Source organism: Mus caroli, unplaced genomic scaffold (assembly GCF_978045245.1).
Source record: "Mus caroli unplaced genomic scaffold, Mus_caroli_1 scaffold_13, whole genome shotgun sequence".
Taxonomy (NCBI): Eukaryota; Metazoa; Chordata; class Mammalia; order Rodentia; family Muridae; genus Mus; species Mus caroli.
Window position 1 is genome coordinate 80,011,154 of NW_028227268.1, and position 16,313 is coordinate 80,027,466.

General features: G+C 42.9%; 1 protein-coding gene across 1 annotated transcript in view; it reads right to left on the reverse strand.

Moving 5' to 3' along the window:
* Nucleotides 1-12,816: 12,816 nt before the first annotated feature.
* The window catches only part of Atp10b (ATPase phospholipid transporting 10B (putative)), a 112,090-nt gene continuing 108,593 nt past the window's right edge, over nt 12,817-16,313 (reverse strand). Inside the window, exon 21 of the mRNA XM_085829021.1 lies at nt 12,817-15,518. Within this exon, the coding sequence (XP_085685147.1) occupies nt 15,026-15,518 (493 nt within the window). The 3' untranslated portion in view covers nt 12,817-15,025. The remainder of the gene's footprint in view (nt 15,519-16,313) is intronic.

Sequence of the window (16,313 nt, forward strand, 5' to 3'; positions counted from 1 at the left end):
GTTGTTCTTGTTTAGGACCTTGTGGTAGATCACTAAGTTATTTGATTTCTTTTACAATTATTATTATTATTTTTTTACTATAAGCAGTCATAAACTTTCTCCTTAGAATCAAAGTATCCCCCGGATGTCAATGAGTTATACATTATTTTGATTAGGTTATAGGATCCTTTTAATTTTCTCACGGATTTCATCAGTGATCCATTCTTCATTCAAGACTGATCCAGTCTCTGTGTATTTGTATAGCTTTTCTTGCTATTGATTTCTAGGTTTTTTAGATTTATTTATTTGTTTACTTATTTAATGTATGTGACACACCAGAAGATGGCATCAGAACCTTATTACAGATGGTTGTGATTCACCATGTGCTTGCTTGGAATTGAACTGAGGACCTATGGTATAGCAGTCAATGCTCTTAACCTCTGAGCCATTTCTCCAGCCCTGATTTCCAGTTTTATTGCATTGTTAACTTTAGATTATTTTAATTATTTTATATTTGGTAAGACTTGTTCTATGGCCTATTTTAGAGAAGGTTCCATGAGATATTGAAAAGAATGTGTATTCTGTTATGTTTGAATGGAATATTATATATATATGTATACATACATATATATATATTAACTCCATTTGATCTGTGGTATAGTCAATTTTATTTTATATGCATGAGTGTTTTGTCTATGTACCATGTACCATCTAGGTGCCTATGGAGGTTACAAGAGGGTGTTGGACTCTCTGGGAATTGGATTATAGACAATGTGAATTGTTATGTCATTGCTGGGAAGTGAAACCAGGTCTTCTGCAGAGCAATTGGTGCTCTTAACTGCTGAGCTACCTCTCCAGTCCCTATGACATAGTTTAATTCTGACATTTCTTTGTTTTTGGTTTGTATAACCTATCTGGGGATGGTTTAGAATATTGAACTTGCCTCTTATTACAATATCAGGACCTTGCATTCTATCAGGACCTTGCATTCTATGTCTATTAATGTTTTCTTTATGAAATTAGAAATGTCATTGTTTGGTTCTTAATTTGAAATTGCTTCTTTTAAGAGTCACCTGCCCCCCAAAACCCATTTATCCATCTATCTATCTATCATCTATCGATATATCTATTTATCTATCTTGCATCTACTTTTTTGTGTGTGTTTGTGTGTGAGTATGCACGCATGTACATGCTATGGCACAAACTTTCAGGGCCACTTTCAGGATTCAGTTCTTTCCTTCCATTATATAGCTTGAACTCAGGTCATCCAGGCTTGGCAATTAAATGAGCCAGCTCACCAGCCCTACGATTGTTTCCTGCTTTTTCTCTGCATTGTTCCATAGTGGTCTTTGTTACCTGTTTTGACTAAATCTGGTTTCGTGTATTTATCAGATATTAGAACAGCTATGACAATTTGCTTTGTTTCCATTCACATGATAGACTTGTTTCTATCCCTTGATTCTCAGTCTGAGATGTCTTTACCCTTAAGATACATTTTGTGGAGAAAAATGCATAGATCTAGTTTTTAAGCTACTCAGCCAGTGTGCATCTCTTTTTTTGGTGTGTTGAGGCCATTTATACTTGAGAGATGTTTACAAATTACAGGATTTTGAGGGTATTATTCTTATGATGCAATGGATTATTGCCTGTTCTTTATATTCTCTCCTACAGCATTGGGAAGCTGTTGTATTAGATGTGTTGTATTCTACCCTAATTCTCCTTTATTCAGCCTTGCTCTCATGAGTGTTATGTTTTCCCATGCTCTTGAAACTGAAATTGACTTTTCCCCTGTACTTTTTTGTTGTAGACCGTCTTCCTTCCTTTAAAAATATGTATCTTCTGCAGTGTTGGCTTTGTGGTCATGGGCTGCCTTGGTTTCTTGACCAGTAACCTGAAGTGTCTTTATTTCTTTGTCGATTTTCAAAGGTAGGTTTGCTGGAGTGGCAGTCTGAATGAGAAGTTCCCCAGTGGGCTCATATAATCGAACGTTTGTTTGCTTAGTTGGTGGTACTGCCTGGAGAGGTCTAAGAAGTGTGGCCTTGCTGAGAAAGTATGTCATTGGGGGGCAGGCTTTGAAGTTTCGAAGCCTTGCAACCATTCTCAGGGTACTTTCTTTGATTTCTGCTTATTGTTCAAGATACAAGCGTTCAGCATTCAGGTCATGCTGATGACTGATGCTTGCTGCCATGCTTCCCTGTTGAGATAGATTCCTCCATCTGGTACCATAGGCCAAATAATCCTTTCCATCTCGAAGTTGGCTTGGTTGTGGTTGTTTATCACAGCAACAGAAAAGTAATGAATACAGCTGGGTGTAGCAATCTTTGTTGGCAACTCTTTACTTCCAGGGCTTGGAATTCATAATTTCTTTCCTAGGCATGTATAAGTAATGTTTAGACTTGTGAAATCCATGTCTGTGGTCCTGAAGGTATCAGCCATGGAGGAAGACATTTTTAGGTCCTAGGGGAGTATGGGGCTCATGGATTAGTCAATGTGGGCCTGGAAATGTTGTATATGAATGGGGATGCCCCTAGGTTATATGAGGCAACCTCTGGTGGGGAAGCTTAAAATCAGTACCAATACTTCTAGCACCGTAGAACATGGGCAGAGATTTCCTCTGCTCTCCAGGGATAAGCTAGAAGGATGTTAACAGTTTTTCACCAGTAGCTATATATCTAAGTCCTTTCTTGGGTTGGAAAGGCAGTCTTCCCTGGCTCTTGATACACAATTCCATTTGGTGATAGAGGTTTGGGCTCCTGGTATCAACATTCCTTAAGCTTTCAGGAAGCATTCCTGAGTTCTGAGAATCGGCAGAGGATTTTACTGATCCCTAATAGACATGTGCAGATGGAGTCAGAACTTTATAACAGTAGCTAAGATTGTGGGCTGGGGAGGAAATATCTCTTAGTTCTTGCCACGGAAAGTGAGCTTGGGACTCAGTATGGGTCTTTAAGTTGTAGGATGTATGAGAGTGTCCTTTTCCATATGAGTGATTTGTCAGTCCAAGGTTTCTGGTTGTTCCGAAGAACAATGGCAAATCCCTAAGCCAAGAAGGTATATAACATGGACTGTTGTAATAGCTTGGGTTTAGGGAGCTAGGTGAGACTTGATATACATTCTTAATTTGAAACACAATGGCCACCCTTAGATTATCCTGCATTCTAAACTGTATTGAAAGGCTATAAGGAGAATGGAATTCTCTTGCTAGTGTATCTTCTAGGCAATGCTGTTCCATTTGCTGTCACTTTTCACCTTTTCCCTACTTCCTCAATCCCTCCCCTCTCATGGGGATCCAGGTTGACCTCATAAGCTGCAACTTCTCCAGGTTGACTTTCCTCTTTGCTGTCTAAGGTTCTAATGATTTACTAACTCATTTGCAGACTTTTCTCTTTGTCACTGTCTTCAATATTTCTTTTGTTGGCTTGGATTCATTTCTGTAGCAGAGTCATATGGGGGACACTTCTATTCAGCCATCTGGGTGTTTCTCCTCCAGCCTGTCAGCCTCCTGGATCTGTCAGCCTGAACCAAGAGACCTTGATCTGGCCAAGAAAACCTGCCATAGATTATTGCTGGCATGTCTTGTTTTCCTATCATCCATACCCTTCATACATTTCTACACCCACCTACCCTACCTCTAGATGGTCTCTCTGCTGGGATTTCCTGATCATCTGCTGCTTCTGGCTCGCTCTAGTATCTCTTTGGCCTCTGAAGATAAATCCCAGTAGCTGATTTAATGTAAGCATGGTAGCTTCCTTTCACCTTCCAGGTTTTCAGCACTTCACCAGTTTCACAACTAGAACAGATTTTAGAGACCAGCTCTCGGTTTCTAACATTTGTGACCCACAGAGTAAGATGGATAAGATACCTATATAATGTCAGACCTAGAATATGAAGCTGTAGGATAAGAGCCAATTAGGGTAATGTGAGATGGGAATCCACTCTTCTATATGGATTGCGTCTTCCCAGTGGTTTTGAGGAATACAGTTTTAGCATTCCAACTGATTTGTTAACTCTTTTTTGGGGATGAACAGAATCCTGAAGGAGATAGAGTAATTTGTTCAAGGTCACCCAGTGGATTAGTTCAGGATTTGAATCAAGGCTTTCTTAGCTTTACGCTTTCTGTAGATCCACAAATAAGAAAGACTACAGGGGACTTTCAAGGGAATGATCAAAGAGTGGCTACCTCCTATTAACCCATCATCCCTTCAAAGTCTCACAGTCCATCAATAGGTCCCTATGAAAATCATCAATATCATTTCCTCTTGAAACGACTCCCTCCTGCCCTGATAGAAATGCATTGCTGGCGTGTTAATTTTAGTTGGAAAATCGGAGACCTAGTGACAATCACTACTGCACAGGGCTCCTCTGCTGTTCAATAAATGCTAATAAACGGCAATCTGCAGTCTTAACAATTGCTTCTGCCTGAACCCAGATGCAAGGGCAAAGATTACTTTGGTCTGAATTGGATTTGAAAAGGCCGAAGGAACAGGCTTTGAGTGTGCAGTGGAAATGCCAGTTGAATATTAATTACTGCTGTGCTGCCGGATTGTGGAAGGGTGTAGTGGTTCAGCGCAGAGACAAGAGGGACTAGCAAAAGCCTTCAGAATGCTTGTGCTTGTGGAATCCAAGAGTGTGGCTTCAAACAGAGGCTTGGGAGCCTGGGGGTGGCTTTTTCTACAGCTTTCCCAGTGTTCCGAGAGCACTTCTGCTCTTTGCAATTTGCTCATTTTATTTACTCTTCAGAATCATCATAGTGACTCAGCCAGGAGCTGTCTTACGGGCAGGTTTTAATTAGTGGCCTGGGAATTCAAAAAGTAGCAGGGAGGTACATAGGGGTTCCAGAAGCTACTTGCCCCACTAATTATTTCGCACACTCCAAGAATGGAATACTCATGCCTCTAGTGATTCCCAACATACAGTTACGACCAGCCTGCCTTGCACAGTTATCCCCCGACCCCAGCATTAGTCTGGTGTCGCATGTGAAGGATAGAGATTTGCTTATGAACATACTGAGATGATTTCCATATATTCCCACCCCTGGCAATCTTTTAAATTATGAATACTAAATTATGTCCTACAGATCTAACTGACCAATAGACGCATGACTAATTGTTTCTTTCCATTTGAAACGCGAGCCTCCTGATGGGCTGTATGTTTTGGTGAAATTATATCGGCCCCAGGCCAGAGCTGGGCCATTTTAGCCACCTGAAGAGTGTGCTAATTGTCCTGAAGTATACTGCCTGGTGTGTGTCTCATTGCTGTAGTGGTTTTAATGGGAATTTCTAATTAAAAATAAGAAGAGAGTCAGGGTTGGATGCCTTCCTCCTGCATTACTGTTCAGGCAGAGCCCCCTTGAGCATGCTCATGTGATCAAGGCCATGACGGGAGGCAGCTAGGGCAGAGACTAGCGTGTGTCTGGTTTGTCTAGTAGGTACAGCTTGGGCTGTTGGAACTCTCATTAGATCCAGGCCAATGTCAACATGTCTTCCCACATGCCACTTCTCCCAGGCTCCGTGTCAGTGTGTGGAGTGTGTGCCAGTGGGGACTCTGGGAAGAAACAAGGCAGGGATTTTAATCAGCTGGAGTTTCAGGTTGACACCTTGAGGGAGTTCATGACACAAGATTGTTCTAGAAAATCATAGTCACACCCTACTGCTTCCACTTACTGGTGATTCAGTAAGTGGTCCAAGAGTCTTATCAGATAAGAATATCAGCTCTGCCCTTATTAATAGTACATTCTTGGAAAAGCCACTTAACTCTTTTGAGCCTTGGCATACTTCCTTATAAAGTGAGGATAAATAACAATAGAAACTCTGATGGCATATTGGTGGACATTTCCTTAAGACATTTTTGTATTGTACATGGTGAGTCACATTTCCTCCCCATGCCCCAACCCCATATTCCTACTACCTTGTTCACAGCCTAATAACACAGAGGACAGGAGAAGAGTGAGACCAAGTTCTGAGACTCTTAGTCAAAAGTAGAGACTAGAAAGAAAAGGCAACAAAAGAGAAAATGGGATTTTCTTATCCCTGTGGGATAAGGCTCAGCCCATTTGTGCCAGCTGACATTGAGAAGTATTTGAGAGGGAGAATAGGGTTTGTAAGAGGTGAACTGGGGGGAGGAAAGAGAAAATGGAAGAAGAAAGAGTTAAGAGGGTGAGAATTGTTGTTTCACCTATAGGGTTGCAGACCCTTTTAGCTCCTTGGGTACTTTCTCTAGCTCCTCCATTGGGGGCCCTGTGATCCATCCAATAGCTGACTGTTTGCATCCACTTCTGTGTTTGCTAGGCCCCGGTATAGCCTCACAAGAGACAGCTATATCAGGGTCCTTTCAGCAAAATCTTGCTAGTGTATGCAATGGTGTCAGCATTTGGAGGCTGATTATGGGATGGATCCCCGGGTATGGCAGTCTCTAGATGGTCCATCCTTTTGTCCCAGCTCCAAACTTTGTCTCTGTATGAACTAACCAGTACCCCCCGGAGCTCGTGTCTCTAGCTGCATATGTAGTAGAAGATGGCCTAGTCGGCCATCATTGGGAAGAGAGGCCCCTTGGTCTTGCAAACTTTATATGCCTTGGTACAGGGGAACGCCAGGGCCAAGAAGTGGGATTGGTTGGGGGATTGTATGGGGGACTTTTGGGATAGCATTTGAAATGTAAATGAAGAAAATACCTAATAAATAAAAAAATGCTAAAAAAAAAAGAGGGTGAGAATTTGAGAGGGAGCCCTCTGTGGCTTGAGCCCCTTGAATACAGAAGATATCAGGAAGTAATGATGGGCCATCTTCTAGTCCTTGCATGTGGAGAGAAAAAGAGGCAGGCTAAGTCAGGGGAGGTATGTCTCCAGCTTCTGTCTTCTGGAAGGGTGTGTAGGATTAGATATGAGGACATTATTAAGAGCCGTCCCATTGTTCTCATTGCCCAAAGCCTGGTACTAAACATGGGGAGGACTAAAGTTGAACCTTTGATGACCCAGTACACCAATCTTTTGGGAGTGACAAACACACACAAGAGGCGTAGGTAACTAGCAGAGGCCTGTGTTGGTTTCTACAAGAGATGTACAAAAGCATTTGGAGAAGCAACTTCATGCAGTAAAGTAGCTGTATGCAGGTCTGAATTTGAGATGAGTCATTGAACAGTTGCTCTGGCTAGAGCCCATGCAGGAACAGTAGAGGTACAAGGATTGGGAGGTACAGAGTGTGCTCAGAACAGCAAGCAGTATTCTACCATGGCATTCTAACAGCCTAGGCTCCAAGCCTGCAAGGTCAGGTGATGAAGGGCTAAGTGAATACCCAGCTTAGGAGCTAGGCCTGTAAATGGAGCCCTGTTGACGTTTTTCTTATTTACATTAATAGTTATCTCAATAGCCGTCAGTTTTATTTCCTACCACCTACCTACTCCTCCCTCCTCCAATCTATATTTGCAATTTGCTAATGCTCAGCTGGTCAGCAGGTTTTCTGTTGACCTCCCAGTGCCTTTAATTTTCCTCTCAAAGAGTTAGTTCTATCTGGCTTCTAATACTGTCACTAAAAAAAAATTAGGTTTCTTAGTGAGATCTCTTGACTAAAAGTTTGAAGGGCTTTTAGAAATGGCTTCATAAATGTTCTCGTGGATGAGAAGGCAAAGTTCAGGGAAATCGCAGGCTTGGGAGTCCTTCAGACCAACCTTCTTAGTTTAAATAGACAAGAAAGAAAATCTGCACAATAAGAACTTTGCGAGAATGAGAAATGATCTGAGTCTTAGATCCAGTTGGGGCATTTCAAAGCTTTCTTTTGGCAGGAGGGCGATTTAATAATTTATTTTTTACAACCTGAAGGTGAGTAACACAGACGTGACTCTTGACTTAGCCACATACTTGCCTGAACAAGAGCAGAAGTGTCCACTCTCCTGTGTGTCCTGTTGTATCAGCACCGGCCTCAGATGTAGGCAGTCCTGTCCATGGAGTCTCCTAGATGAATGTGTCTATCTCTCCATCCTTGACTGCCATCTTGACTTGAGAACTCTTAGGCCTACTTCTTTGTCATAAAGCAGATAAGTGTTGTTGAAAAGGATGGCTTGCCAAGGTAGGAAGCTCTCACTGTTCGGCCATGATGGTCATGAAGGTGGTGGCCTGAGTGATGTCCTTGACTGTTCTGACCCAATGGATTGCGGTCCAGGAGGGTGGTATAAATTTTACTTTGGAAAGGTCCTGTGTGCCACTGTGGGAAAGAGCATGGAGTAACTGTGTGGATCAGAGGTGACTCTCTGCATCTTCATTGGGACTTTGTTTCTTTCCCTTTTAAAGGAGGTGTGCTTGGCTAGAGGCCTAGTGACTGTTGCCCAGGACTCTTGAGTTTTCAGCTTGAATGTCTTCCATAAGTGGAAGAGGAAAGTGCATGCTTATTTTTGCATACTTGTCATATATATATATATATATATATATATATATATATATATATATATCCAGGAAAGGGACAAAAGTGTGTGTGTGTGTGTGTGTGTGTGTGTGTGTGTGAGGGAGGGAGGGAGAGAGAGAGAGAGAGAGAGAGAGAGAGAGAGAGAGAGAGAGAGAGAGAGAGAGAGATCTTCTGAAGGCAGGAAATGGGGCTCAATAGTAGCACTTGATAGAGCTTTAGAATTTGTTTCTGCCTTTGTAAGCAGGACAAAGGCACTCTGAAGGTAGCCTTTTGCTGGTATAGTCCATCTCTCTTCTCCTTCAGGCTATTCCTCTGCAAACAGGGTAACAAGAGGAGTTCTAGAAGGACTTTGTATTAGTTATCTTTCTGTCTGTGTGATAAAATACCATAACCAGGGTAACTTATAGAAGAGTATGTTTGGGCTCATAGGTTCCAGAGGGAAGAGTTCATCATGGTGGAGAAGCAGGCATGATGGTTAGAGCAAGTCTACTCTCAATGAATACTTCCTCTAGCAAGTCCAGCCCTGGCTCAGTCATTGCCTCCAACTGGGGACCACGTGTTCAAATACACAAGCCTCTGTGGGTATTCCTATTCAAAGCACTACACACAGAGTTCTACTCAGACAGATTTCTCTTCTGTCCTTTATCATGTGGCCTCATGTTATTCTATGCAATTGGCATTTGGTGTAACAATCTTTTTATTTATTTTTTTTAAAATGTGCATTGGTGTTTTGCTTGCATTAGTGTCTGTGGAAGGATGTCTTTTAAACTGTGCAAACAGCTCTGGAAAGCATTGGTATTTTATCTCTGGCTGATGAAATAGTTGAAGATGGGAGTCAGGAGAGCAGTATTCTGTAGTCTTGCTTACACATTGCAGAATGACCCTGGACACAGCTCTCTGTCTCTCCGTTGAATTTCATCATCTGCATTTAATAACAACCTTTCATTTGTGGGAATACACAGGTTAGCTGCAGGAGAAATGGCATTTCCAAAATCATTTTCCATTACCTGCCTAATTCCTGTGCAAGACTGGGCCCCTTAACATTATGAGCCCAAGGAGATTATAAAGATTGTGGTGGTTTGACTAAGAATGGGCCCCACAGGCTCATAGTTTTGAATGCTTAGTCACCAGGGAATGACACTATTTGAACAAGATTAGGAGGTGTGGCTTGTAGGAGGAAGTGTGTCACTGGGGGTAGGCTTTGAGATTTCAAAAGCCCACATCCAGGCCGAGAATGTCTCTCTTGGTCTCCGGACCACCGTGTAGTTCTTAGCTATTGCTCCAGGGCCATGTCTGCTATCATGCTTCCAAACGGAAGACAATGCACTGAGCCTCTGAATCTGTGAGCAAGCCCTCAATTAAACGTTTTCCTTTCTAAAAGTTGCCTTGGTCATTGATGTCTCTCCACAGCAATAGAACAGTGACTAAGACAAGGCCCCACGCCTCTCTGAAGGGGTAATTATGTTGGTAGGTAATTATGGTTGCTGGGTAAGGGAGAGTTGTTTTATTCAGCATTGCAGCCACCGCCAAGGTAATTTTAAGAAACACCCACTCACCCACTCACCTATAACTCACCCTAATTAAAATCATTTGTTCAAGAAGTGTAGGAAAATACTTTCTTTGGGTTTCAGTCAAGTGTTTGGTTGGCTAGCCTCTCTATAATTATGTTAGCGGAACCTTCCCTCAGGCCTTCCTGTGAGGGGTGAACCCTCTTACAGACTGCTGCAGAGACAGTGTGTGTTCAGCTATCTACAGAGGTATGACTTTGAAGAAATATGTTTGAAGGAGCATGAGAATATAGGCTTTGTGCTTCATTCACATAGTAAGCAACCATGTTTATTGAGGGTGGCTGGTAGGGTTGCTGAGGTGCCTGGGGACCTATGTAAAAGAAAGGTATGCATTTGCTTTGACTTCCCTCTTGACAGTTGGAAGGGCTGAGTGCCTTGGCCCTTCATTATGGATCCCCTTAAACAACAGTTTCTCAACCTCTATGTACTGATCTGAAAAAGTCAGCTAAGGTCCTCCAAGGGATTGGAGGTTTTGTTACCTTTCCCCCAAAGGGTTAATGCCTCCTCAGCTTCACTCAACTCCTGAAAACCAATCCCATTCATGATCTCTCTGACGGCAGTATCACAGTATTATTACAGGATGCCGTACTCCGAGCATCAGGGGCAGAGCAGGAAACTGATGTCTTTATGGGCTTTTCTATTCACTGTGTTTATGTGTGCATGAGATACAGACTGATACAGCTGCACAGTGGACCACAGGCTTGAGATCTGTCCAAGAACATTCCTATACTATAACCAGCCTTCCCAAATAGCTTCTAGAACCAATTGAGGGCCCAACTGGAGAAGTTGGAAAAACTGGGAAGAATAGTTTTAGGGAAAAGCTCCTGAAAGAATTTGTTTAGAGTCACCATAGAAACCAGAACACCAAGACTTGAAATCTGGGCTCCAGTTCTTAGATCCAGACAGACTCAATGTCCTCAACAGGATTCCAAAGCCTGAAGCTCTCCCACCCCTGCACAACCCCAGTTGCAGTACCTCCTTCTACCCTGCTAGGTGGCAGCAGAAGGCTTCCAGTGGAAAGCATTCCACAGGGATCTGTCTGACTTGGTGCCCAGTTTGGAGTCTGAGAGGCTGCAGGGGAGATATTTTATGGCAGTGTAAAGAGTATTTCAGGTTTCCCCTAAATGATGATATTATACTTACTTTTGTTTGGACTGCAGCCCAGCTTTACATGGTGTGGAATTTTCTTTCTTTAGGCCACATTGCTACCTTGTGCCAGATTTGAGATGAAATTAGGGTGCCCTCACCACTATGAAACCCTGCCTCTCAGGAGAATGTCATCTGGTTCTGGTCCCCCATCTGCCCCTCTGGTCTTAACTTGATTCATGCATCTCTGGCTAAGTACACAGACACTGCTTACAGACTCCCAGGGTTAGAATACCACCTGACCACTTGCTAACCATGGGACTGTTGTGTCTTTATGTGACTTCTCTTTACCTCACTGTCTTCTTCTCTGAGGTTGGGATGAATGACTGCAAATGGCACTCAGTTTCTTTACAGTGCTTCTCGTGAAAAGATAAGAGAATATTTTTGAAGCAAGTGTTTGGCTTCCATGGAACCTGGTGGTCAACAAGTATACAAGTTCTCAGCATAGATCTCATGAGCTCATGCAACTCTTTTTCCCTCTGAAACCATGTGACCAGACCTAGCTGGCCTCCTCAATGATGAGAAACCATGCAGGAAGGAAGATACCAATTCTTCAGCTGGGGTCCCAGTTACATGTGAGCTCCATTGACATCAGGCCAAGTAAGGGTGAGGCTAATGCATGGAGCTTTGAGGTAGTGGTGGTGCAGTTGAAGCTACTGAGCCAGGTTAGATAAGTCTTTACCCTGCAGGGTTGCTGTGGTGGTAGATAGTGATGCACAGAGTCTAGCACACACTAAAGTAACCCAATACAGTTATTAGGACAACATAATCCCAGGCCATTGTCTGAGTTCTAGTCACAATGATCCCTTTGCGCTTGCTCTCTCTCTCTCTCTCTCTCTCTCTCTCTCTCTCTCTCCCCCCCTCCCCCCCGCCCCCTGCCCGATGCATGTGGTGTGCATGTGTTTGATGTGTGGTATTTCTGCACATGGAAGACAGAGAAGATTGGATATCCATCTTCTACCATTCTTTGCCTTGAAACAAGTGCTCTCCCTAAACTTAGGTTCACACTCACCTAATCCCAGAGAGTCTCCCCTTTCTGCCCACCTCACACCTTTGTCAAGTACTAGGGTTACAAGTGCATCACCCTACATATAGATTTTTAGGTAGGCACTAAGGATTTGAGCGCATACCCTCATGTTTGTGCTGTAAGCAGTCACATTGACAATGGATGAAAAAGCCCAAGTCAGCCTAGGTTTTGGGTGTGTGCTAGGTTCACAAGAGAAAAAGTTGTTGCATTAGATTTCCTGAATGAATGTTGCATGTGCTGCTTTCAATTCTTGTAGCCCAGAGATGTAGTTTGTGCTCCACTCTCACACTGGGCCAAGTATTCCTAACGCCCTGAAACCTGGGAAGGTAGGTACAAGTGATGGCAGGCCCAAGCTACACTGAAAATTATCTAGTAGAGACTTACTAAAGTTTCTTGGATAGATACATAATTGAATGCAAAGAAGGACAAATGAATAAATATTCATGATAATAGTAATGATAATGTATAGGTAGAATAATAAGATTTCAGATTGGTAGGGATCTATGGAAAAACCAAGTTTATTTTTCTTTCTAAAAAATGATGACATGTTTCCAGTCTATCAGTAAAAAGATTATACACATATAACATGTACTACATACAGTCACTAGCATTACATTACAGAGGGAATGTTAGAGCTTCCCTCTGAGTGAAGTGGCACATCAGACAGTCACACAGTTGGTTTGGTTCATGAAGAATGGCAAGAGTAAGTGACCACTTGTGACCAGCTTGGCCTAGGCTCCCCAGCATGTGGGAAACTGTAAAAATGGGGCCATCACAGGCAAATGGAGTTGGTTGGTAAGCAAGAAAAGAGCAGCATCTGAGTGCTGGGCAGAGCACGGGCTTCGGGAAAGGCTGGGGGGGGGTGTTGCATAATCTTTTGCTTTCCCTATCCCCTCTTTTCCTTCTGGGGCGAGACTCTGTCTGTTACTACTGCAGACTGCCCATGCTTCTGAAAGAAGAATCTGTAGGATTCAACGTGCACTGCATGTGATTTGGACTCAGTCCTTCTGCCAGGAGGTAGAGCTGCTGAAACTTAATTTGCAAGCATGGTGACCTGCTTCAAGGTCCTTTAAAGACTTCAGGGAAAGAGGAAACACTTAAACTCTAATCTATTGGAGTCAATGCTCTGTTATTTATTTATTTGTTTATTTATTTATTTTTAGAATATACTGCTGGGATTTCTGAGTACTGGCAGCAGGCAGGGAGTCTCATGGGGAAAGTAGGGTTGGGGTTGGGCTTGGAATGGGGTGAGATCCAAGTTCTGGAGAATCTTCTCTCTTGAAACAACTTATACCCGATTGATAGGATTACTCATCCCCTATCCCCCTACCTCTTGTATGACTGGATCAATTTTTCTGTAGGATTCTCAAGTCCCACTGCCCTTCCCTTTCTGGCTCCTGCTGGCGTCATTATACAGTAGAGCTTTAGGATGGCCCTCCAAATGACTTCTCTGGTTTGAATTTTTCACCAGGATGGATAGGAAGTCAGATTACTTTTCCATTTGCCATCTTGATTGTGGAGCTCTTTGTGAGTGCCATTGTTGAGAAATGACTTAAGTGACAGGTCAACTCATACCATGAGGACTTGGGTATAAATGTTTAATGCACTGGTTTGACTTTCCTTGGACTTTTTGTCCAATGTATAGGCACTGTCTTAGGGAGACTGGGGCAAAGAACACTCCTTGACTTAACTCTGAGGACTTGGAATAAGTCATAGCAGACCTAGATTCTCTTGACAGCCTTTTAGAGAAATACTTTGAGTTCTTTAACATTTTTAGCATTTACAATTTATAGGGATATGAAGTACATGTAATTCTTTCCTTATGACTGCTTAACTTAGCTGAATCATGGGTCAGCAATGGCCATGGCATTCTTGAAGATGTCACTTTGCATTCAGAGTTGCTCTGTCATGTGAGTCTCTTCCTGAGTGAAGCTGTGTTAAGATCCCATCTCTGAATTTTCCCATTGGAAGTGTTGAATGAGGATGGGTAATTTTATTTCGAAATAAATAAGTAGTTTGATGAGGAGAATGCCATGTCTTTTTGGAATATTCCTTAGATGGTGGGACATGTGGTCCATTAGTGGAAAACCTTTAGTATGTGTTTTCTTCCTGCTACTTAAATATTGAGTTGTAACCCCATAGCCTTTGGCAGTATCTTTTGTTCTGCATGTAAATCCCATTTTCATCTTTGGCTTAGAGCAGTAGTTCTCAACCTGTGGGTTGCATACCAGATATTTTACCTTATGATTCATAACAGTAGCAAAATTACAGTTATGAAGTAGCCACAAAATAATTTTATAGTTGGGGGAGGGGTCACCAGAACATGAGGAACTGTATTAAAGGGTTACAGCATTAGGAAGGTTGAGAACTAATGGATTAGATGAAAAGAGCAGACTCAACTCTGTGAATGGAAGAGATGGTGTTGCAGTGATCTTGAGATGAAGTCCTCTTATGTGCAGGTCTCATCTAAAACTGGAGATCTTGGGGTGAAGTGATGGTTTGACAGACCTAGTAACTTCCACATTCTGATACATCCCCAAGGTCTATAATACTGGTTGGAATCATGGATACTTATTGCCTAGTTGCATTGGGTCATAGGCATTACTTAGAAGAACATAAGGATGTGCAAAGGCTATAAGAACACAATGCAACAAAAACATCTCTGTATCCAGACTAGCGTTTTCAAAGTGTGCTTCCTGGCAGCAGAAATAAAGCCAGAGTCAGCTAGCCTGACAGTCAAGTTTTCCTCAAATCCTTTGGGGCCAGCATTTCCTGAAGGCAGTCAACCCTGGTGAGGAGAATTGATAAAACTGTCAGTCATTCCTCTACAGAGAGGAAAGGGGACTGGGTCACTTGCTCATGATTGGATGGTCTCTTCTGAGTTTGTATCCATTTCTGATTTCTGTAGTCCCTCATATGGTCAGTGAACTCTGAGATCTGCGATGGCTGCTTTTGCTTGAGTGTCGAGATACGTCCTTTTGACCCCTGGAGTAGGCTGTAGGAGCCACTGTCCTGTTTGGATCCAGAAGGCATTCCCCAGAAGAAAGTTTAGCCAAGGTATCTACAGAGCATGTGTCATCCCTGGAATGCTCTCTGCTGCATCTCGGATCCTGGAGAACCCGATCTTCCACATGCTTCTGTCTGGGAGGGTTAGAGCTCTTTGAGGTACTGGCCCCGAAGTCCTGCTGTGCTTCAGGTGGTACTGGATGGCATGGGGGCCTAGTGTGGACAGTGCCAGTAGCAGGAGCTGAGGCAGAAGCAGAAGCAGAGGCAGGGGCAGGCCTCTGTTTGCTTCTCCAGTTCTGGATTTCAAGGTTTCTTTTGTCTATGGGCAGCTTGTCAATTTTCTGAGCTTTTGAGATTAGAGACTTCCCGTATGTCCCTTGTAGAGATAGGAGAAAATACCTAGTAGGAAGTAAAGGGGGGAAAAGGAGCAGGATTTGAATTGTTGTTAAAGGTAAAAGGACAACATAAATCCCATTTGTCTCTACTTAAGGACCAGGCCTGATTTTGAAAAAGAAGGCCATAAGGTACCAGCTCTAGGAACAGACCATAAGTCCTAAAAAAGTAGGCCAAAAGACACCAGCTCCAGAAACAGATCATAAAATCCAAAATAAGGTCATAAAATTCCTTCCTAAAGAATAGCCTCCGGATAGTCACAGAAATGGGAAAATATCTTATCCAAGGATGGATCATCTGTGTTGGGCAGTCCTATCTCATCCTATAGTTAAACATTCATGACATAGGAATGCAGACTACTGACCACGTAGCACAAGCCAATCAGAAGCTGACCCCTGTGACCTCCCCAGCACCTGCCAATACAATATTAGATTAACTAACTTACTCTCTAAATACAGAAGAGCTAACATAGTAGCCAATCAAGTTATACTGTCACTGCTTCGCCCCCAACTAATCACATTCGAGATTACCTAATCCTTCTAGAGAGTTCCCCTAGTTCCCTATAAGAAGGTCTGCCCACCTTTGTTTGGGGGTCACCATTTTAGAGAATGGCTGAGCCCGGATGCTGATAATTTCTGCAGAATAAATGCTCTTCATCTTTGCATACTATCCGAGTCCAGAGTGTTCCTTCCCTTTAGTGATTTTTGGAGCCTTACCAAGGGATTCTGGTCAGCTAGAGTATGGTGAGCATGGCTCTGGCAGGCCTTGCCCTTCTCCCACATTCCCTCTGCCTTGCTAAAA